We start from the raw sequence: 17,012 nt of genomic DNA, 5'->3' as shown, positions 1-17,012 counted from the left end.
AACAAATTTATAAACTACCGGGTGTTTCAACAGAAACGCCGTGATTTCAAATGGCATTTATAAATATTTATGATAACTACTAAAAAAAATAATTATATAGTCTGATAGAGAAAATGCAAAACATTTTCGAAATGTCCACCTTGACGATTTATCACTTCTTGCACCTGGTTGCACATGTTGTCAAATATCTGACCAAGGGTTGCACGATTAACTTGTGCAGTACAGTGTTCGATGTTTGCTTTCAAATCATCTAGTAATGTTAGTCCTCGTTTGAAAACTCCCTGCTTTAGGAAACCCCACAAGAAATAGTCTCACGGGTTTAAATCAGGGCTAGTTGGAGGCCACTCTAAACCATTTTGAAATAAATGTATGTAGCAATTGTCAGGACAGGTTCAGTTGTATGCGACCTAGCTCAGTCTTGCTGGAACCATTGCTGACGAATTGGACAACTTTTCCGTCGAAGACCAGGAATGAAGCATTCCTGCAGCATTTGCAAATCACTGGTCTACAAAAAAAATATTTTTGAATGTTACAAGAACAAAACAAGCTGTTTCTAAAAGTTACTGAGTACCTGAATGCAGATCTAATTTCAGAATTTCTCCATCGGGCTCAGGTTTCCTGTAAAAATGGTTTTTGTATTTCCCTACCTCAGCCTATGTTCTACATATATGTATTGGTCGAAAGGACTCGCTTTCACAAAAGTGCTACAAATGCAACAGGTAATAAATCTGTGTCAGTACGAAGGAATGAAGTAAATGAGTAACATGAAAGTATATAAACATACATAAAAATGTTTTCTTCCCGATTTCCTACAAAACTTTGCCTCAGGAATATCTCTTCGTAAGGTCCTACAGCAGTAGGACAGCATTGCGGCACTCCATTTGCCTTGATACCGTTTGTCCATTAGAGCAATGTTTTGGTAAAAACCGTTCATGTCACTAACGGCACCAAGCTTAGTTGGGAAGAAGTCCTGGCGATCATTCAAGAAATGTAATTTTAGAGACATGTTGCATCCCATACGTTGGTATGATCTAATTAGTCCATGTACAATATCGCGATAGTTCTCTGCTTTATGGTTGCCTAGAAAGTTTTTGCATACACTTGTAAAATACAAGCATGCCATTTTTCAACATTGTTAATTGTTGAATGTAATTCTCGTCATTCATCAATTCCCTTATTTAAGGCCCTACACATATCCCTTCTTTAATTTTGGCATCGCTGATTCTTGGGAATTTCTGTTGCAAGTACATGAATCCACGTGAAGTTCTGTCCATGGCTTTCACAGAGTTTTTAATGAGTCCCAATTTTATGTGCAGAGAAGGGAGATACACATATTTGTAGTCAACAAGAGTTGTGTTCGCCACATTTTCTGCCCAGGCACTAATTCACTGCGAAGAGGCATTTTTTTCCCACAATAGTGACTTTTTCTGTCTCTGCTGTTCCACTCGCATAAGAAGCAGCAGTGCTTTGTGTACCCAGGCTGCATGCCAAGCAGAATTGCTATTACCTTGAGATCTCCGCATATGTTCCATTTGATTTCTCATATTGGATATTTGTCAGAAGCTGTTTCAAGTTCATACGTCTCCTTCATGTTAACAGCATGAGCAATTGGTAGTGATGGGAATTTATTTCCATTATGGAGAAGTACAGCTTTCATAATAACTTTGATGGAAACGATAAAAAGATGCCAATCGTGTGAACTGTATTCATGGCCAAGACAATCCATAACGGATGAGATGTCATTACAAAACACCATGTCTCCTTCGTGGGAGAAATATTCAGAGAAAATAGTATGGCGGTCAGGAAGAAAAAAAGACCACTTTCGTATCGCAAGCGAGGAGATTCCAACCTTTCAGTCACGAAACTAAAAGTACAGACTGTTGCTTAGACATATGTAAATCCCCATAAGATTGTTCAGATCCCCTTGTGACAATAAGTGTGGCTCCAATGATGAACCGGACACTTTAAATGTTGGGTCGGCCGTTTCTTCAGCTCTTACACTTTCTTCCCCATGTTGGTCACCACAATCATCTTCGCTCACAGTCACATTCTCAGGAGGCTTTGGTACCGGCAATTCTTCATTGTGACATACAGGTCTCATGGCTGATAGTAAATGTGGGTACTGCACAATGTTCCTTGTTTTCGACGTGATTCCAGCTATTTTGGTCAGGCAGAAATAACAGTCTGTTGTGTGATCTGATGGTTCCCTCCAAACCATGGGAACAGCAAACGACATGTGACGTGATCCTTTTAATCAGCTTGTCAGAAGTGTAACACAGGTCAAACAGTATATCTCTCTTAATCACGATTTTGGTGTGTTTCAACTGGAGGAAAGTCCCTGGCCTTAGGTTGGATGGTTGATTTAGTGTTTTAAGTCCACTTTATGCACAGTAAGGCTAATCGGGACTGGGCCTACAGTTTAAAGTGGAATCCAAACCACTATGTGCCTCCACCGGGTATTGAATCCTTGACCCCTTGATTTTAAGGCGACGACGCTACCACTGTGCCATCGGGGAGGCTCCCTGACCTTAGGAACCTTCTGGTCATTCAATGGTCATATAACGACTGCTATTCAGCAATATCTGTAGAGTAAATGTAGGTCAAGCCACAGCCCAATAGGCAAAATTTTAACGAATTGCATTAGGTACAGGTTAGTGTGTAACAAGAAAACTGAGCCCGATAGGAAAAAACTGATTTCATTTTCGAATTCAGCAACATCGACTTACCGTACAACATCATTCACATTCCTTGTAACAAATTTCATGTTGACCAGTGAATTTTCTGATGTGACATAGCCATCAAAAAAGAAAGGTCCAATCAAGCCACGTTTCGATACACCACCATACCAAAACCTTTTGTGCGTACAGAGGTGTCTCCTTCGTTCATGTGGATTATAGGTTGCCAAAAATTAAATTTTAGACTTTTGTCAATCATAACATATACAAATTATTACTGTGAATATACTAAATATTTTTTTAGGGTCATTTGAAATCACGGCGTTTCTGTTGAAACACCCGGTACCAAGAGAAATTCAAATTACAAATTAACGTTACAGTATCTATCACATGTTCATTGCGTATGGTAGTACAAGTAAGAAAGTTCACTTTTGTCATCTTTAACACTTTAAGTACTGAGTTGCCGCACACAACGAAAATCATATGCAAATTTTCAAAAGTGAATGGTTGTCGGACGAGAGCCTTGTACATGGAAAAATTTATCTCGACTTCCACCGACACAAGAGGAGCGTACTTGAAATGAACAATATCACTTGCTGTTAAGTCACTTTCAATTCCATGGAGTGCAAATTATTTCCCCTGACAAAATGTCCGATACAGAGCACAAAACTTTGTACTCCTTGCTTTTTAACAATAATTCGTCTGTCGACGATATATTTACTGATAGAGGGAGAAATCACATTGTTGAAGCTGAATTGTCACACAACAGCTTGTATCAACAATACTGCACAGAATTTCTTTGTTTCTTCAAACACAGTCATTCAGAACTGCGCTGAAAGCAATGAGACGAGAGTCTGGAACCTCGCTCCTTCAAAGGGTTACATTTGCATGTAAAATGCCCCTTCCTTCACCAAAATGTAGAAAAATGCATAATATGACTTTTAAAAGGCTCGAAAAATGACTTAAACAGTTTAAAAAGTTTAAAAAAATGACCTTTACTCTAAAAAGGGTAAAAAAATACAAAGAAAATGCCCTAGCAAAGGCATTCCAATTTATTCACTTTCGTGTAAAACACATTCATATCTACTTATGCATTCAATTTTCTTCAACTGACATCAGGCATTTTTGAGTCACAATGCACCCAATGGTGTTCATTGTCGAATACACAAAATGTTGCCAAACTTGCGGTAAGTTGGGGCGGAGGGTGCTGTTACTGGATAAAATTTGTACAATAGTACACAAAGCATGAAGAAATAGTACACAAAACACACCTAAACACTGTACAAACAAGGTAGTAAAAACAACTGACAAGAACAGATGTACGCTTGGCAATGCTGTAATGGGAAAGCGATGTTACCCCTACATCTTTTACTTCACAACTGGGCTTGAGGGCAATTGTTGGACAGATAGAGCTATGCAGCAAAAAGTGCGTCAGCTGCCAGTTGGAACCACGATCAGTATAGTTTACACATTAACGCTTGTTTGTGGTTTTGGTTTCTTTTTATCCATTTTTTAGAATATCGGAATTAATGGGATAAACAACACATGAACTGCTACTGGACAATTAATCCTTTCTGGACAAGCCTGAAAATACAGTTTTTCCCAGGAGACAGTTTTTTTCTGTTTATCAGAAAATCGTAGAAAATATGTTGCTAAGTGTGATGTTATCTAACATTTTTTTCTGAAATCTGTAACACTTCTTTCCACAGATATATAAAACATTTTATATAAATTTTCTCACATTCATGAATATTTTCTGTAACAATTTTTTGAAGGTAAAAGGAATTAAACATTGAAGTAAAATTCATGTTTGTGGAGTAAAAGGTGCAGTTGATAATTATTAGATGTAAGCAAACTTGTAAAGGTTTTATAAATTTTGGTAGTCCCTACAACCATCTGCTTGGAAAATTGTTGCTTCACTGCTGGGGTTTAAGGCAGCAGAGGTCACTGAAATTAATAGAACCTTTACAAGTAAGTTTCGTGGAAAAAGTTTGTAACTTGCTTACGTCTAATTATTGTAATAAAAGTTACTGAAACATATTTTCAATTCATAATATAGAAATAATTAGTGAAGAATAACAAAAATAAAACCACATTATTCGAATTGAAATTATCACTAAATGTGAAATCCGAAGCAGATTCCTTGCAAAAAATTCCCCAATGTGCATGTAAATTATTCAATGCCATTCTTCAAAAGTATAAACAAAAGTGCTATGTAATTTGTAATGTTCAGCAACAAAGAAAATGAAACGTCTCGCAGTTGTAATGTAATGTTGTAATGTAAAGATGTGGTTACAACACAAATGCACAAGAGACGTGGTGCGATTATAGCTCGTCATAGTGAACGATGGGCTATGCCTGTCTCCCGTCTTATTGGACAGTAGTCGTACATGCCCATCGCTCATGCAGTAAGGTTTAACCGAAATAAAGGTACCTCTAAGTCAGGGCTCGAAAAATCCCACTCGCCAGGTAGCCATGGCCACTAAAAATTTCATCTTGGCGACTGTGATTGTTGCTGTACTATTGCCATTTTTTATGTTTCACTGGACGAAACATTGAAGATTCTAAGTTCAAATTACAGTACAGCGTAAGCAAGCAAGTGATTTTTTTTATCAACGTTGTGAACATTCCATAGAATCAGTAACAATTTATTTTCTTACTCTTCGTCCCCAAACCCCCAACTTCCCACTTTCTCACATGATTTAGCGATGTTTTGCATAGGATGATGCTCATCTTCTTATAGATTGATTGATTTGCTTTATTTTACTTCGCTTTTTCTGCCACTTTTGGCAAATATGCGAAGATGGTAATGAATTATGATATGAAATTGATGAACAAACACTCAGAAACATCCAAGCCCAGTCCAGGATTCGAAACCGGGACCCCTAGCATCGTAGCACGGTGTGCTAACCACTCCGCCATAGGGGCTGGCTCAGCTTCTTATAGAATCCACAATTGCTAGTAGGTGGTTTCCTGGTGCCTGATTTTCTGAGCTGGCACCTAGCTCTGAAGAAGATTTTTCAAGCACTGCTCTAAGTATTTTTTTCTAGGGTAAACTACTAACTTTATATTTGCAGTTTTGTTGTTTTTAAATAAAATATTAAGTGCCTGTGTAACAAATAATGTCCACTATTAAAAGTTTGATTTCCTGTTTTCTTGTTTTTGTCTATCAATCAATTTGTAGTAAGACTTTACCTATTCTTCTTTGTAGGAGAAGCTCTTTCACTTCTGGTTTAATACGTTTTTCGTCCGTGATACTGTATCAGTACCTGAAAGCCAAGAGAATGGCAACGAGAACGGAGACATTACTCCCCCTGAAAGAACTGACAGGGCCATGAGTTGTCCAGAGAGACCCACAAACTTATCAGATTTTACATTAGGACAGCCTGGGTAAGTACTTCATAGCCGTACAGTGTAGTGGTTAAGGGTGCAGTATTGACAAAACTTGTGGCATGAAATATCAACTTTCCAAATATTTTCCTCATTTATACTTTTTTAATTAATGTTCAATAGTTTTCATCATATTTTTACATTTTTCATTACAAGATATGAGTTATTCCTGTTTTTCAATATACCGAAATCCTCTTATCATAATTGCCAGCGTATAACATGCATTTTTTTTTAGAAATTAAAAATAGATCTGAAAATCACGTTTTTGATTCTCTTCGTGTCTGGAAATTTTCTCTGTTCTGAGTTAGATTTCTTTCTTGCTTCCGTGTGGTGTGTTGATGCATTCCAGTTATGTAGAGTTTATACTCATGGATGCACATGTGATGATTTTTCATTTAGCTCTGGAGATTACTTTCTGGGTTTTGATGAAGAAGATTAAAATTTATTCTTTCCTAGTTAGATCATATAAGTTATTTGTTGAAAATAGGGATGGGACCGATTAATTGGTACTCTATCAGTATCGGCCGATATAGGCATATCGGTGTATCGGTTTATCGGTAAAATTACCGATTATTATACTGATCCGATATATTGATAAATATCTGATAGTTTAGTGCAAAATTCTGCCATTTTGTTGTAATTTTTATGGATAATCTCCATGCCCTACCTTTATAAAAAGTAAATGTCTAAATATGCAATTTCTCTTGCACTGCAGTCACTTTGAAACACACATTTTTTAAGGAGGTCAATGAATCTTTCAGGTTCTTCCAGGACCATTTCTAATTTTATATCGGATCGGTAGAATATCGGTTATCTGTAACGGTAAATTTTATATCGGTACTTTATCGGTATCAGCCAAAATTTCATATCGTCCCATCCCTAGTTGAAAGTATTTTATATTCAGGAATAAAGCTTTTGTCACAAAAATGTCTTATACGCCGGCAAATATGTATAAAAATTTATGTGCAACTGTTAGAGGCACATATTTTTGGTAAATAATAAAAGCAAAATTTCTGTACAAAAACAGTCTTTCCAGTTTAAAAGCGATAAATAAAATAAAATTTTGCTGTTATGGCGGTGAAAAAGCAGTACATAAAATGACATTTTGGTTTTAAAAATGTGAATATAACCCAAATTTGATTTAAAAAGTGCACTTACTACACAAAATAAGCATATCATGTTTCATAAAACATGAAAAACTAACATTACAATGTTTTATTTCACATTTCGTGTTTTCATCAAAAATGAAATATACATGCCTCTAGCAATTGTTCGTGTTTTCATGGCATTCATTTTATGAATAATGAAATTGTTTACAACCCTTCATGTTTGAAGATTTTGCAATTTTTTTGCTTGTGATATACTCATTGATCAGTTAGTTACACTAAGTTTCAATGATTAGTTAGTTACACTAAGTTGCATGCTTTAAGAGAAAGCTGGTTCTATTGCAAACTTTCTTGAAATCATAGATGATAGATACATATATTTGGCTTTAACTGCTGCTTTACATCATGTCCCTACTTGTTTGAGTTACATTTTACCTTTCTTTTCTTCAGGTGTCGAACAAGTTCCCTGATGTCCTTGGAACAGGATGTACAAATGTTAGTACTCACTTTGGACAAGTGGGTGTTGGACAGTGCCCACAAAGATAAGCAGAATAAAATATACAGTGCTGATTTTAAGGTATGTATGGTTTTTCAAGCTTTATCTGTAAGCTGTACATACAAGGTGTGGCTAGAAAAAATCCGGACTATTGCTACAAGATCTTTTATTGGTTATTTTGTACAATATGAACATTATCCATTTCAAAGTACTCCCCCTGCACTGTCGATACACCGCTCCATACGAATCTTCCATTGCTGGAGACAGTGCTGGAAATAATTTTCCGAAACCATGTTCATGACCTCCGTCGCTTTTGTTTTCACACATTCTACGGTCTTAAATCTGGTTCCTTTCAGTGCTGATTTGACCTTTGGGAATAAAAAAAAGTCGCACGGAGCGAGATCCGGCGAATAGAGTGGATGTATACAACACTGGGATCCCACAATTGGCCAATAAAGCCTTGACTAACAATGCCGTGTGGGCAGAAACATTGTCCTGATGAAGAATCCACGACCTGCTTTTCCACAAATCAGGTCGTCGTCTTCTTACTTGCTCAAGAAGGGTCGTCAGCATCGTAACAGTTTGACCTTCGGGTACACATTTCGAATCAATTCACCAACATTTGCAATGTTTGATTCCGTTTGTGACGTGCAAGACCATCCAGGATGCTTGTCTTTTGCAATCACTTCTCTTCCCTCTCTAAACCTTTGACACCACTCAAATACTTGAGTGCATGATAAACACACATCTCCGTACACTTCCTTCAACAAACCATACGTTTCTGTGGCGGATTTTCCAAGTTTGATAAGAAACTTCAGATTGATACGCTGTTCCTCTTTCACATTTAATTTCTTTTCCGACGGAGCACAGATGTACGGTTCACTTTGTCCACAAACTACAGAAGAACTGAGCGCCGCGCACCTTGGGGAATCACACAGCCGATAGGCAAGATATCACGTTATACACCCATGCACCGCTTATCCTTGACGTGCTTGCCGTTTGTCGACAGCAACATCAATCTGTTTTTTTTTTCTAGCCACACTTCGTAAATAAGGAAAACTATCCTAACTGCATGGCCAAATGTAAAGATTGCTCTGGTTGAGTCACTTGGTGGTTAGATCTCACTTAAAAAATTGTAGGTCCAGGCTTGATTGGCCTACTTGTGTATAAAGTAAACTTAGGGTTGCAGCAGACTTTTGGATGATGCCAAGTAAGCCGTTTTCTAAAATTCCTCTCATTTCGAAAAAAGGAGTAAGAGCTCTGCACATTCTTGATCTCAGCCATCATGGAGGTGATGTGATGGGACCATGCTGTGGCCATCTTCCCCCTCCTCTTGGGTTGCTCCCAGGCATTCATTGGTTAGAGCAGGGGTGTCCAAACTTATTTGTATAGAGCAGCATTTCTCAACCTCTGGCAGCAGCTTGGCAGCGGGCCCTGGCATCGATTATACTGGGCCACAAGAGGTTCTTATGAACTTCATGACTTTTCGTCCGGGCTCACCAATGATAAAAGGAAATTCTTTCTCGCCAGTGCTGGTGAGAAATCAAAGTCGCTGAGAGGCCACTGTCGCTCGTGCAGTCTTGCAAATTTTATTTTAATTGTTGGGTCTTTCTTGAGTTAGAGCCAGAAGAGTGAAGCAACTTGTAGCCCAAGCTGGCAAATACCTGAAAAGATAACCTTTCGAGGTTTGAGTTCGACTGCGATAACAGGAAATGCTTTCGCGACAGTGGTGGTGAGCGGTCAGATGATCTAACTGGGAGCCACGATGCTTCCCGCCTCCAAATTTGGACATTGATGACACCACCAAATAAATTGAAGTGGAAATACAAAGTGTGTCCCATAATTTTCTGGACTAGGACGAGAAAACATGAACCGCATACGCAATGACACACTTGGGTGTATATTATTCAAAATACATTCATTGTGCTTCAATACACTGAATGCAATGCTCGTACAGCTTGTCAAAAAAACAATTCTGGATGTCTTTGATGGGAATAGTGTTGAGATACTTGGTCAAAGCTCTTTGAATGTCTGCAACAGCATCAAACTGGGTCCCTTTCAGTTGCAAATTCAGTTTCGGGATAAGAAAGTAATCAGGAGGAGACAGATCAGGAGAATAGGGTAGATGATCAAGCAGAACAATCCCCTTGGAGGCCTTAAACTGGTGGTCAACCACAGACCCATGATGATTGGTGCATTATCAATCAAAAGAGACTACCTGCCCTGTTGTTGGTATTGTAGGCATACCCGGGGAATTTGTGCCCACAGATATTTCAAAACCTCAAGGTGTCAGAACTCCCATGTGACCATCTGTCCATTGCGAACAAATTCTCTATGAATGATATCCATATAGCCCAAGAATGTAATAAGCATTGTCTTGATACCTACGGGACTTCTGCAGGTAAACTTTCTTGGCTTTTGAGGATCCTTCTCTCTTCCACACCGAACTCTGCCACTTTGTTAACGGCTCATATTGCACACACCATGTTTCGGCTTGGGTCATGATAGTTTTCAGGAAATTAGAAACCCTATCTGCAGCCCTAATCAAGTCTCTGCAAGGTTGAACCCTTTGGTTTTCTGGTCATTTCTGATGTGGAGTCCTAGGGTGGTGTCGCTTGTGTTACTCCTAACTTTTAAGAGGATCCTTCTCCAATGTTAAAACTTACCAGCAAGAGATAAAACCTCAGGGTATTTGGAGAAGGATAGTTCTTCCAATTCATGCAATATGCAAATGCACTACGACATCTGTCCGTAAAATTACGGGAGGCACTGTGTATTCCGATTAGTTCGATCCTTTCGTTGTCAGAAATGGAACTGCCAGTGAAAATGAGCACTTACCAAATAAACTGAATACTATTTGCCAGAGGAGAGTAAAGATTCCATGAGATTCCGACCTTGTCAACTAATTTAAAGCAATTTTTATATTTGTCAACAAGCCGAGACATAGTTGAACCCTCTTATGATTATACCACTATTTTTTAATATTAAATTCCAAGGGTACATATAAATTAATGTACAAAGTTAAACAAAATGGAAAGCTATTTACAAGTAAGATGGTTGGGATCGGGGCATCGACTTTTATAAAAATGAATTTACCAGGCCACAGCCTCATGAAGGTTGAGAACCACTGGTATAGAGGACCATCCTACTACTACAGTAGTGTCTCGTGAAGTGTGTATTCATCAACTTAATTTAATCATCACTCATCCTTATTGTCGAGATTAGTCGAAGGCAGCAGTATAATGAGTTATATGCAGTTTCATCTAATGAACATTCAATTCATTCTTGTGATTAGCCTAACCAGACAGACAATTGACATAAAGTAGGAAAAATCATACAAATAAATACAAATTTTACAAATGGTGGTAGTGAGCCATCAAAAACTGTAGGTATAGGCATGCAGATTTCATTTTTGATGGAAACATGAAATGTCACACACTTCAATATTAATTTTTCATGGTTTTAAAAGGTATGTGGTGCATTTTTCTACCATATTTTGTCACAAAATGATGTGAAATGGACTGCAAAATGTGACATAAACTCTTAAACACAAAATTTAGAGTTTCTTTACAAACGTGACACGTTCTGAAGGCTGAATTATCCTGTGATTGAAAAAGCAGCTTGAGAAGCAGAAATGGACTCCTTTACCCAAGAATAAACTTTAATACCCTGAAAATTACATAAATGTGCTATTAGAATTGAAATGTTTATTTTGTGCAGTAAGTTTTCCCCCCATTGCGCAACAGCTCGTGAGGGCCAGGGCCTACCTACTGACTGCCGGCCTCACTCCCACCTGCCGCTACCTATTCGTAGCTCCCCAATTTCTTCACGATGGTGAATGTCCACCGGTCCCATGCATTGGCCGAAATCTCAGGAGAAAAGATGTTACGCTTCCCCCAGGAGACTTGAACCTACATGCATCCCATAGATGGAACCCAAAGAATGCCACCTTAAACCACTGGCCATGATACGGGACTTGTGTAGAAAGTGTAGTTTTTAAATCAAATAGGGTTATATTCACTCTTTTAATGAAATGCCATTTTACATAATGCTTATGATCCCGAAATGTGCTTAGTTTTTTTTTTACTGAAATGTTGATTTTTTGTTGAGAAATATGTGACCCTAACTATAGGTGAATAAAAATGTGATTCATGTTTTTTTATTTTAAAATGGCCATTTCAACTGTCTTTCTGCTATGAATTTTACCATTGATACCAAACTTATTAATTAATTTGTGTTCATGGACAAGCATTAAAGTTGAGATTTCATATTTTTTATAGGTGAGCATGTTCCTCCTCCCACACCCTGGTCCAGAATCAGTATCTCAGAATCCACCAGGTCCACAATGGAATGTTCCAGCACCTACACCAAACCAGGAAACTCGTAGCGAGTCATCAGATGCTGATTTTTCAGACTCTTCGTCGTCGTCTTCGTCATCAGATGAAGAAGAGGAGGGATGGGAATCAGGTAAGTCACATACCCATTTCTGAAATTACTTTAGTTAAATTGTAGTTCTTTGTTATTTTGGTTGTGTATGGTTTGGTGGAGTAGCTCAAAGAGATTAGAAGTTGTAGAGAACTTTAGTGCGTAAGCAAAGATTATGTATCCTTGTTCTAGGTTGTGCACAATTGCACATTTAAAAATGATGAATGTGGTTCTCAGATTTGATGAAAATTGAAATTATTCAATTGGGGACAGATTGTGTTTAATTGATTGTCTCATGTGAAAATGTGAATATTTAAAAGGAAAACATTGTTAGATTAATATGGCATGGAGGTAGACGAAACTAAAAATAATTTAGAAGCCTGCCCTTTTTTTGTCAGGAACCATCATTTTTTTTCAAATACAGTATGAACTGAGGAAACCATGAATTTTCTAAGATAAACCTACACATTTTGAAATGTGTCCTTAAAACATCTAGTTTATTGGATTAAAGGTAATTAATTCTTGCACTGGAGTGACCTTCTTAAAGAACTCTGTATACATGGCTCTACCTGTAATTGTATGAGTAACTATGAAATACATTTTAACGTAATGGCTGACTACTAATTGCTGCAGATTTCAAAATTCGCTTAGCCACAGTGCAAAATTTCATAGTGGCATGTTTATTAACCTGATTTAATGATTTAAATTTCCATTTCCATAAGGGAAGTCAAAATTTTGACAAAGTATGTTTTAGAACTGAATTTGAAAGTTCAGTTGCCGTGTGAAAATTTGCCATGGTGACCAGGCATCCTGCGTCTACCCCTGGCATAGTTCCAGTGGGCAACTTCCACATTACAATTTGTAAATACTGAGAATTTCTTTGAATTCTTACAATTTTCAAGCATTGGTATTGGTGCGAATCACTGAAGAGTATCAGCCCTGGCGTGTGTAGAAGCATGCATATTACATTTGATGGAAACACGATATGTGAAATAACATGCTGTAATGTTAATTTATTTGTTTCTGAAAGGTGAGATACATTTTCCAACTACATTTTACCACAAATTGATGCAAAATGCAAGTTAAACTCTTGAAAAACATAATGTAGAGTTTAATCACTAACACAGCATTTTCTAAAGTCTGAATTATGTGAATTTTGCAAAATCACAGAAAATTGATTAATTCTACCCAAAAAAAAAAAAAAAAATTGAGACGCAAAAATGGGCTTCTTTACCCAGGAATAAACTTAATATTCTGATAACTACATAAATATGCTATTAGATGGAAATTTTTATTCTGTGTAATATAATTATAAAATGAAATATAAAATTATATCCATCATTTTTACACTGGAATGTCATTTTACTGCATATTATTAACATTTTTTTATTATAACTGCCGAGAACAGCTTTTCAGCCTTAGTACAGCAGTATTAAAAAGATCCATTAAGTTACAAGGTACCCAAAACTACAAAAAATTCATTTAAAATATCCAATTGATACATTTTGAACTATAAAACTATGAAAGAGTTCTTAAATAATTATCCTTGTGTATGAAGTTGAAAATTGTATGAACAACTATTCAGTATCTATCTCTTGGTATTCAAATTATAACTGTTTATACAGAACATACTTCTTATTTTTGTAGTTCTTATCAAGACATAATAATTTGCTATTTCCTCTCAAATTGTGTGATTTCACCTTAAGCCATATCATATACCACCTTGATTCTGAAGTGTGCCCAGTTTTTGTACTGAAACGTGATCTTTTGTACACCATAAGTATGTGACTACTATTGCCACATATTTATGGTGAAAAATAGATCAAGATTTTGGGACAAAACGTCATCTTGGGGATCAAGGTGTTATATAAGATGACATTTTGGTGTTAAAATGGTGAATAAAAACCTAATTTTTTCTTGTTTAAGAGTTTATTTTGCATCATTTTGTGACAAAACATTGTAGCGAAATGCACCTCACACCTTTCAAAAACATGAAAAATTAATATTACTATGTGTTACTTCACGATTTGTGTTTTTGTCAAAAACGAAATATGCATGCCCCTAATGTCTGGGCATCGTCGGAACAGGTGACCATTCACAGCGCAGTACTGTTATTTTGACAAAATTCTATTTCCCTACTGGCTGCTTTGGAGAGAGAGATTTTTAACATTGTCTGATCTTGCCTAAGCACTAGGCCTAATTGGTTGTTTGACCGTGAGTTCTTTCGTAGGGAAATGCGGCAACAGAGGGGTCAGTGCCATAAAGGCAGTTCCCGCACGGGATGTGAGAGCGGTGGGACTGTAGTGACTATCACAAATCAACTGTTTTCAGTCCTTGTCAAATGGCACTATTCACTGGATGCTTATACATAATGTGATTGGCTTCAGAATTAGTGAGTGTCTCATCGCTACTTTAAATCGCCGACAATCACACTGAAATGATGAATCATTATGATGTAAATGAGAACTGTTTAACCTGGATTTAACATTTTCCCATATAATACATTCTGCCTTCATTTTCCTTACACAGCAATGTGTTTCCGAGGCTTTTTTATATTCCTGCATTTCCGCCTTGATCCCCTGAGAAACATAAAATTGAAGTTTCACTGATTTATGGCTGTTGCCGTGTTAATGAGATATTGCAGAAAGATGTAGCTACTCGAAGCAGCTCTGGAGCTTACCCAGCACCTGACCAATGAGTACATGGAGGCAACGTTGATATGTATAGGTGGCTGGCGTGTGGTGCTGATCACATTGTCTTCAGTTTGGTCTACCTCCAAGAAACCCTTTCTACTATCATGTCATGGCTCGATGCGCAAGTGATACCTTAATTTTTATTACTTTAGTATCAGCAGCGTGAAGTCATTTTTTAACCTTTTTACCTATTTTTACCATACCTGTTGATCCACGCCATGTCTGACGCAACCAATGTCCTAATTTAATTGACATAGTATGTCCACTTGATGAAGGGATTAGTTATATCCCGAAACGTAGTTTCACGTAAATCACATACTCGCCAACTTTTAAGTATTTTATAAAATCTTTTTTTATATTGTACTGATAATTTATACTACGTGAGTCACACCTGCATCAACATGAATAAGTAAATCACATGAAAATTCACGTGAATGCTCTAGAAGGAATTCTAAGCTGATCTAATATTTCAGATTTTGGAATATCATAGTGCTTTTTCGATAGGAGAGGTAGCGATAATGTTGTTGCCTTGTTATCAAAGGGCCCTGGGTTAGATTCCCTGTGGAGACACATTGCACAGTGGTTTGGTTCCCACTTTAAAGTAGGTCCAGTCCTGATTAATCTACCTGTGCATAAAGTGGACTTAAAACAGTAACTCAATAACAGATTTTTGAATACCATAACAGTTTTTCAAAAGGAGAGGAAAATTTGAAAAAAATAGTTTCAGCCAAAAGGTCTAGCTGAGCCTTAAGGCCATGTGCCGGCAACATTCTTGTTAAAAGCCACTTGCATGGAGTCGAAAGCTTGGACAAACTTTTGAAGTGTTTCGTATCGTTCTCTGTTTATTTGTTTTGTGTGCTACAATCTTTATAATATTTCGGGACAATTTTTGTATAATGTTTCGTGTCAGCCGAGACAATTTGCAGCAACTCTGTCAGAATATAGGAGGGTCATTCCATGTGAAATCAACAAGGTCCTCAACCTTACATTTTTTGATTCATTTGAAATTTGTCTACTGAAAGGAAAATAAGAACCTAGGCAAAGTTGCAGATTCATATCCTTTCTATTTCCGAAAATTAGATGGGTGCAAAATATACAATTGTGATGTTGGAAAGGTCTTGAAGAGCTCTTTCACACGAGATATTACATCCCTATATCAGGTGGAATATTTTCTGAGGGTGGTGTAATGATAATGTTGGTAGTCATTTCCTCAAAAACAGAAAAACATTTTTTTCACTCAATAGTAACTGTACAAATGTCAGTGTGATCCGGAGTTATGTCAGATTTTGGTTAGGTTGGGGTAGGGTAGGTAATGTATGATAACATATTTCGATAAATTTCTATAATTCAAAAGTAAAAGTTGAACAGAAATGAAAATAAAATGTAAACACAATATTGTTGAAATTAACATACATGAAGCTGATATTTACATTCGCAGTTCTTAGAAATACAGATGATTCAAAGGTCCAGTCCCATAGGCATATCCGTGTCAGTAAATTGTATGCTTTAATCGGTGTCTAGTGGCCAGAATTTCATATCAACCCATCCCTAATGAAAATAGGTTATTGTAGACATAGTAGAATGTGTATATATAATGATTCAGGTACCTACAAAGGTACCAAAACCTTGCAAATCTCTTCATGGCTAAATTGTCTCTCAGTATGTATTGTATATGTAAATATTTTGACAGGCACACAAAATAACATTCTGCCTCAGTGCTGTAGTGGTTAGCATGTACGGTATAGATATTTATTTGTGTTTGCTCTCTTATTTATTTTGCTAACATCCTTGCCATGCTTTGATGAGTGCAAAATGAAACATCAGAAAATTGATTATTGACTTCTGCATGTTTTAGGATTGAGTCCCTGTTAACGAGGATCCGTAGGATCACGTTCGATCATGATAGAGGCAAGTAATCTATGTGTTCCCTCACTACAGCACTAAAGCAACATTTTTCCACTACCGCTTTTGTCCTAGCATTCAGTTATGCAACACACCCAGATACGAAGATGTTAGATATACTTTACTGGAGTCTGAGCTTCTAGCACTGTTGATTTATACTCCAGGATGGACTCATAACTAGGGCTTGGCATTTTATGTTACTGCATATTTTTTCCTTTGTAAGTAGCCAAGCAAAAACTACAAATATTGGTGAATTACGATGTTAGGAACAATTTATGTGAATTTCATGTTACATATTTTGAGGTTTATTACATATTTTTACATA

At 37.0% G+C, this 17,012-nt stretch overlaps 1 protein-coding gene across 3 annotated transcripts in view; it reads left to right on the top strand.

Moving 5' to 3' along the window:
• Pten (phosphatase and tensin-like protein) overlaps positions 1-17,012 on the top strand; it is a 70,736-nt gene that overhangs the window by 29,883 nt on the left and 23,841 nt on the right. For all 3 annotated transcript variants that reach the window (XR_014443820.1, XM_083141590.1, XM_083141589.1), the window contains exons 7-9: positions 5,887-6,065; positions 7,622-7,748; positions 11,948-12,134. Coding sequence is in view for 2 of the 3 variants with exons in the window: in XM_083141590.1 (XP_082997716.1) it covers positions 5,887-6,065; positions 7,622-7,748; positions 11,948-12,134 (493 nt within the window). In the remaining variant the exon portion in view is untranslated. The remainder of the gene's footprint in view (positions 1-5,886; positions 6,066-7,621; positions 7,749-11,947; positions 12,135-17,012) is intronic.

This window comes from Lepisma saccharinum, chromosome 20 (genome assembly GCF_977018435.1).
Source record: "Lepisma saccharinum chromosome 20, izLepSacc3.1, whole genome shotgun sequence".
NCBI classification, from domain to species: Eukaryota; Metazoa; Arthropoda; class Insecta; order Zygentoma; family Lepismatidae; genus Lepisma; species Lepisma saccharinum.
Note: the sequence above shows the minus strand (reverse complement) of the source record. Positions and strands in the feature narration are given on the sequence as shown.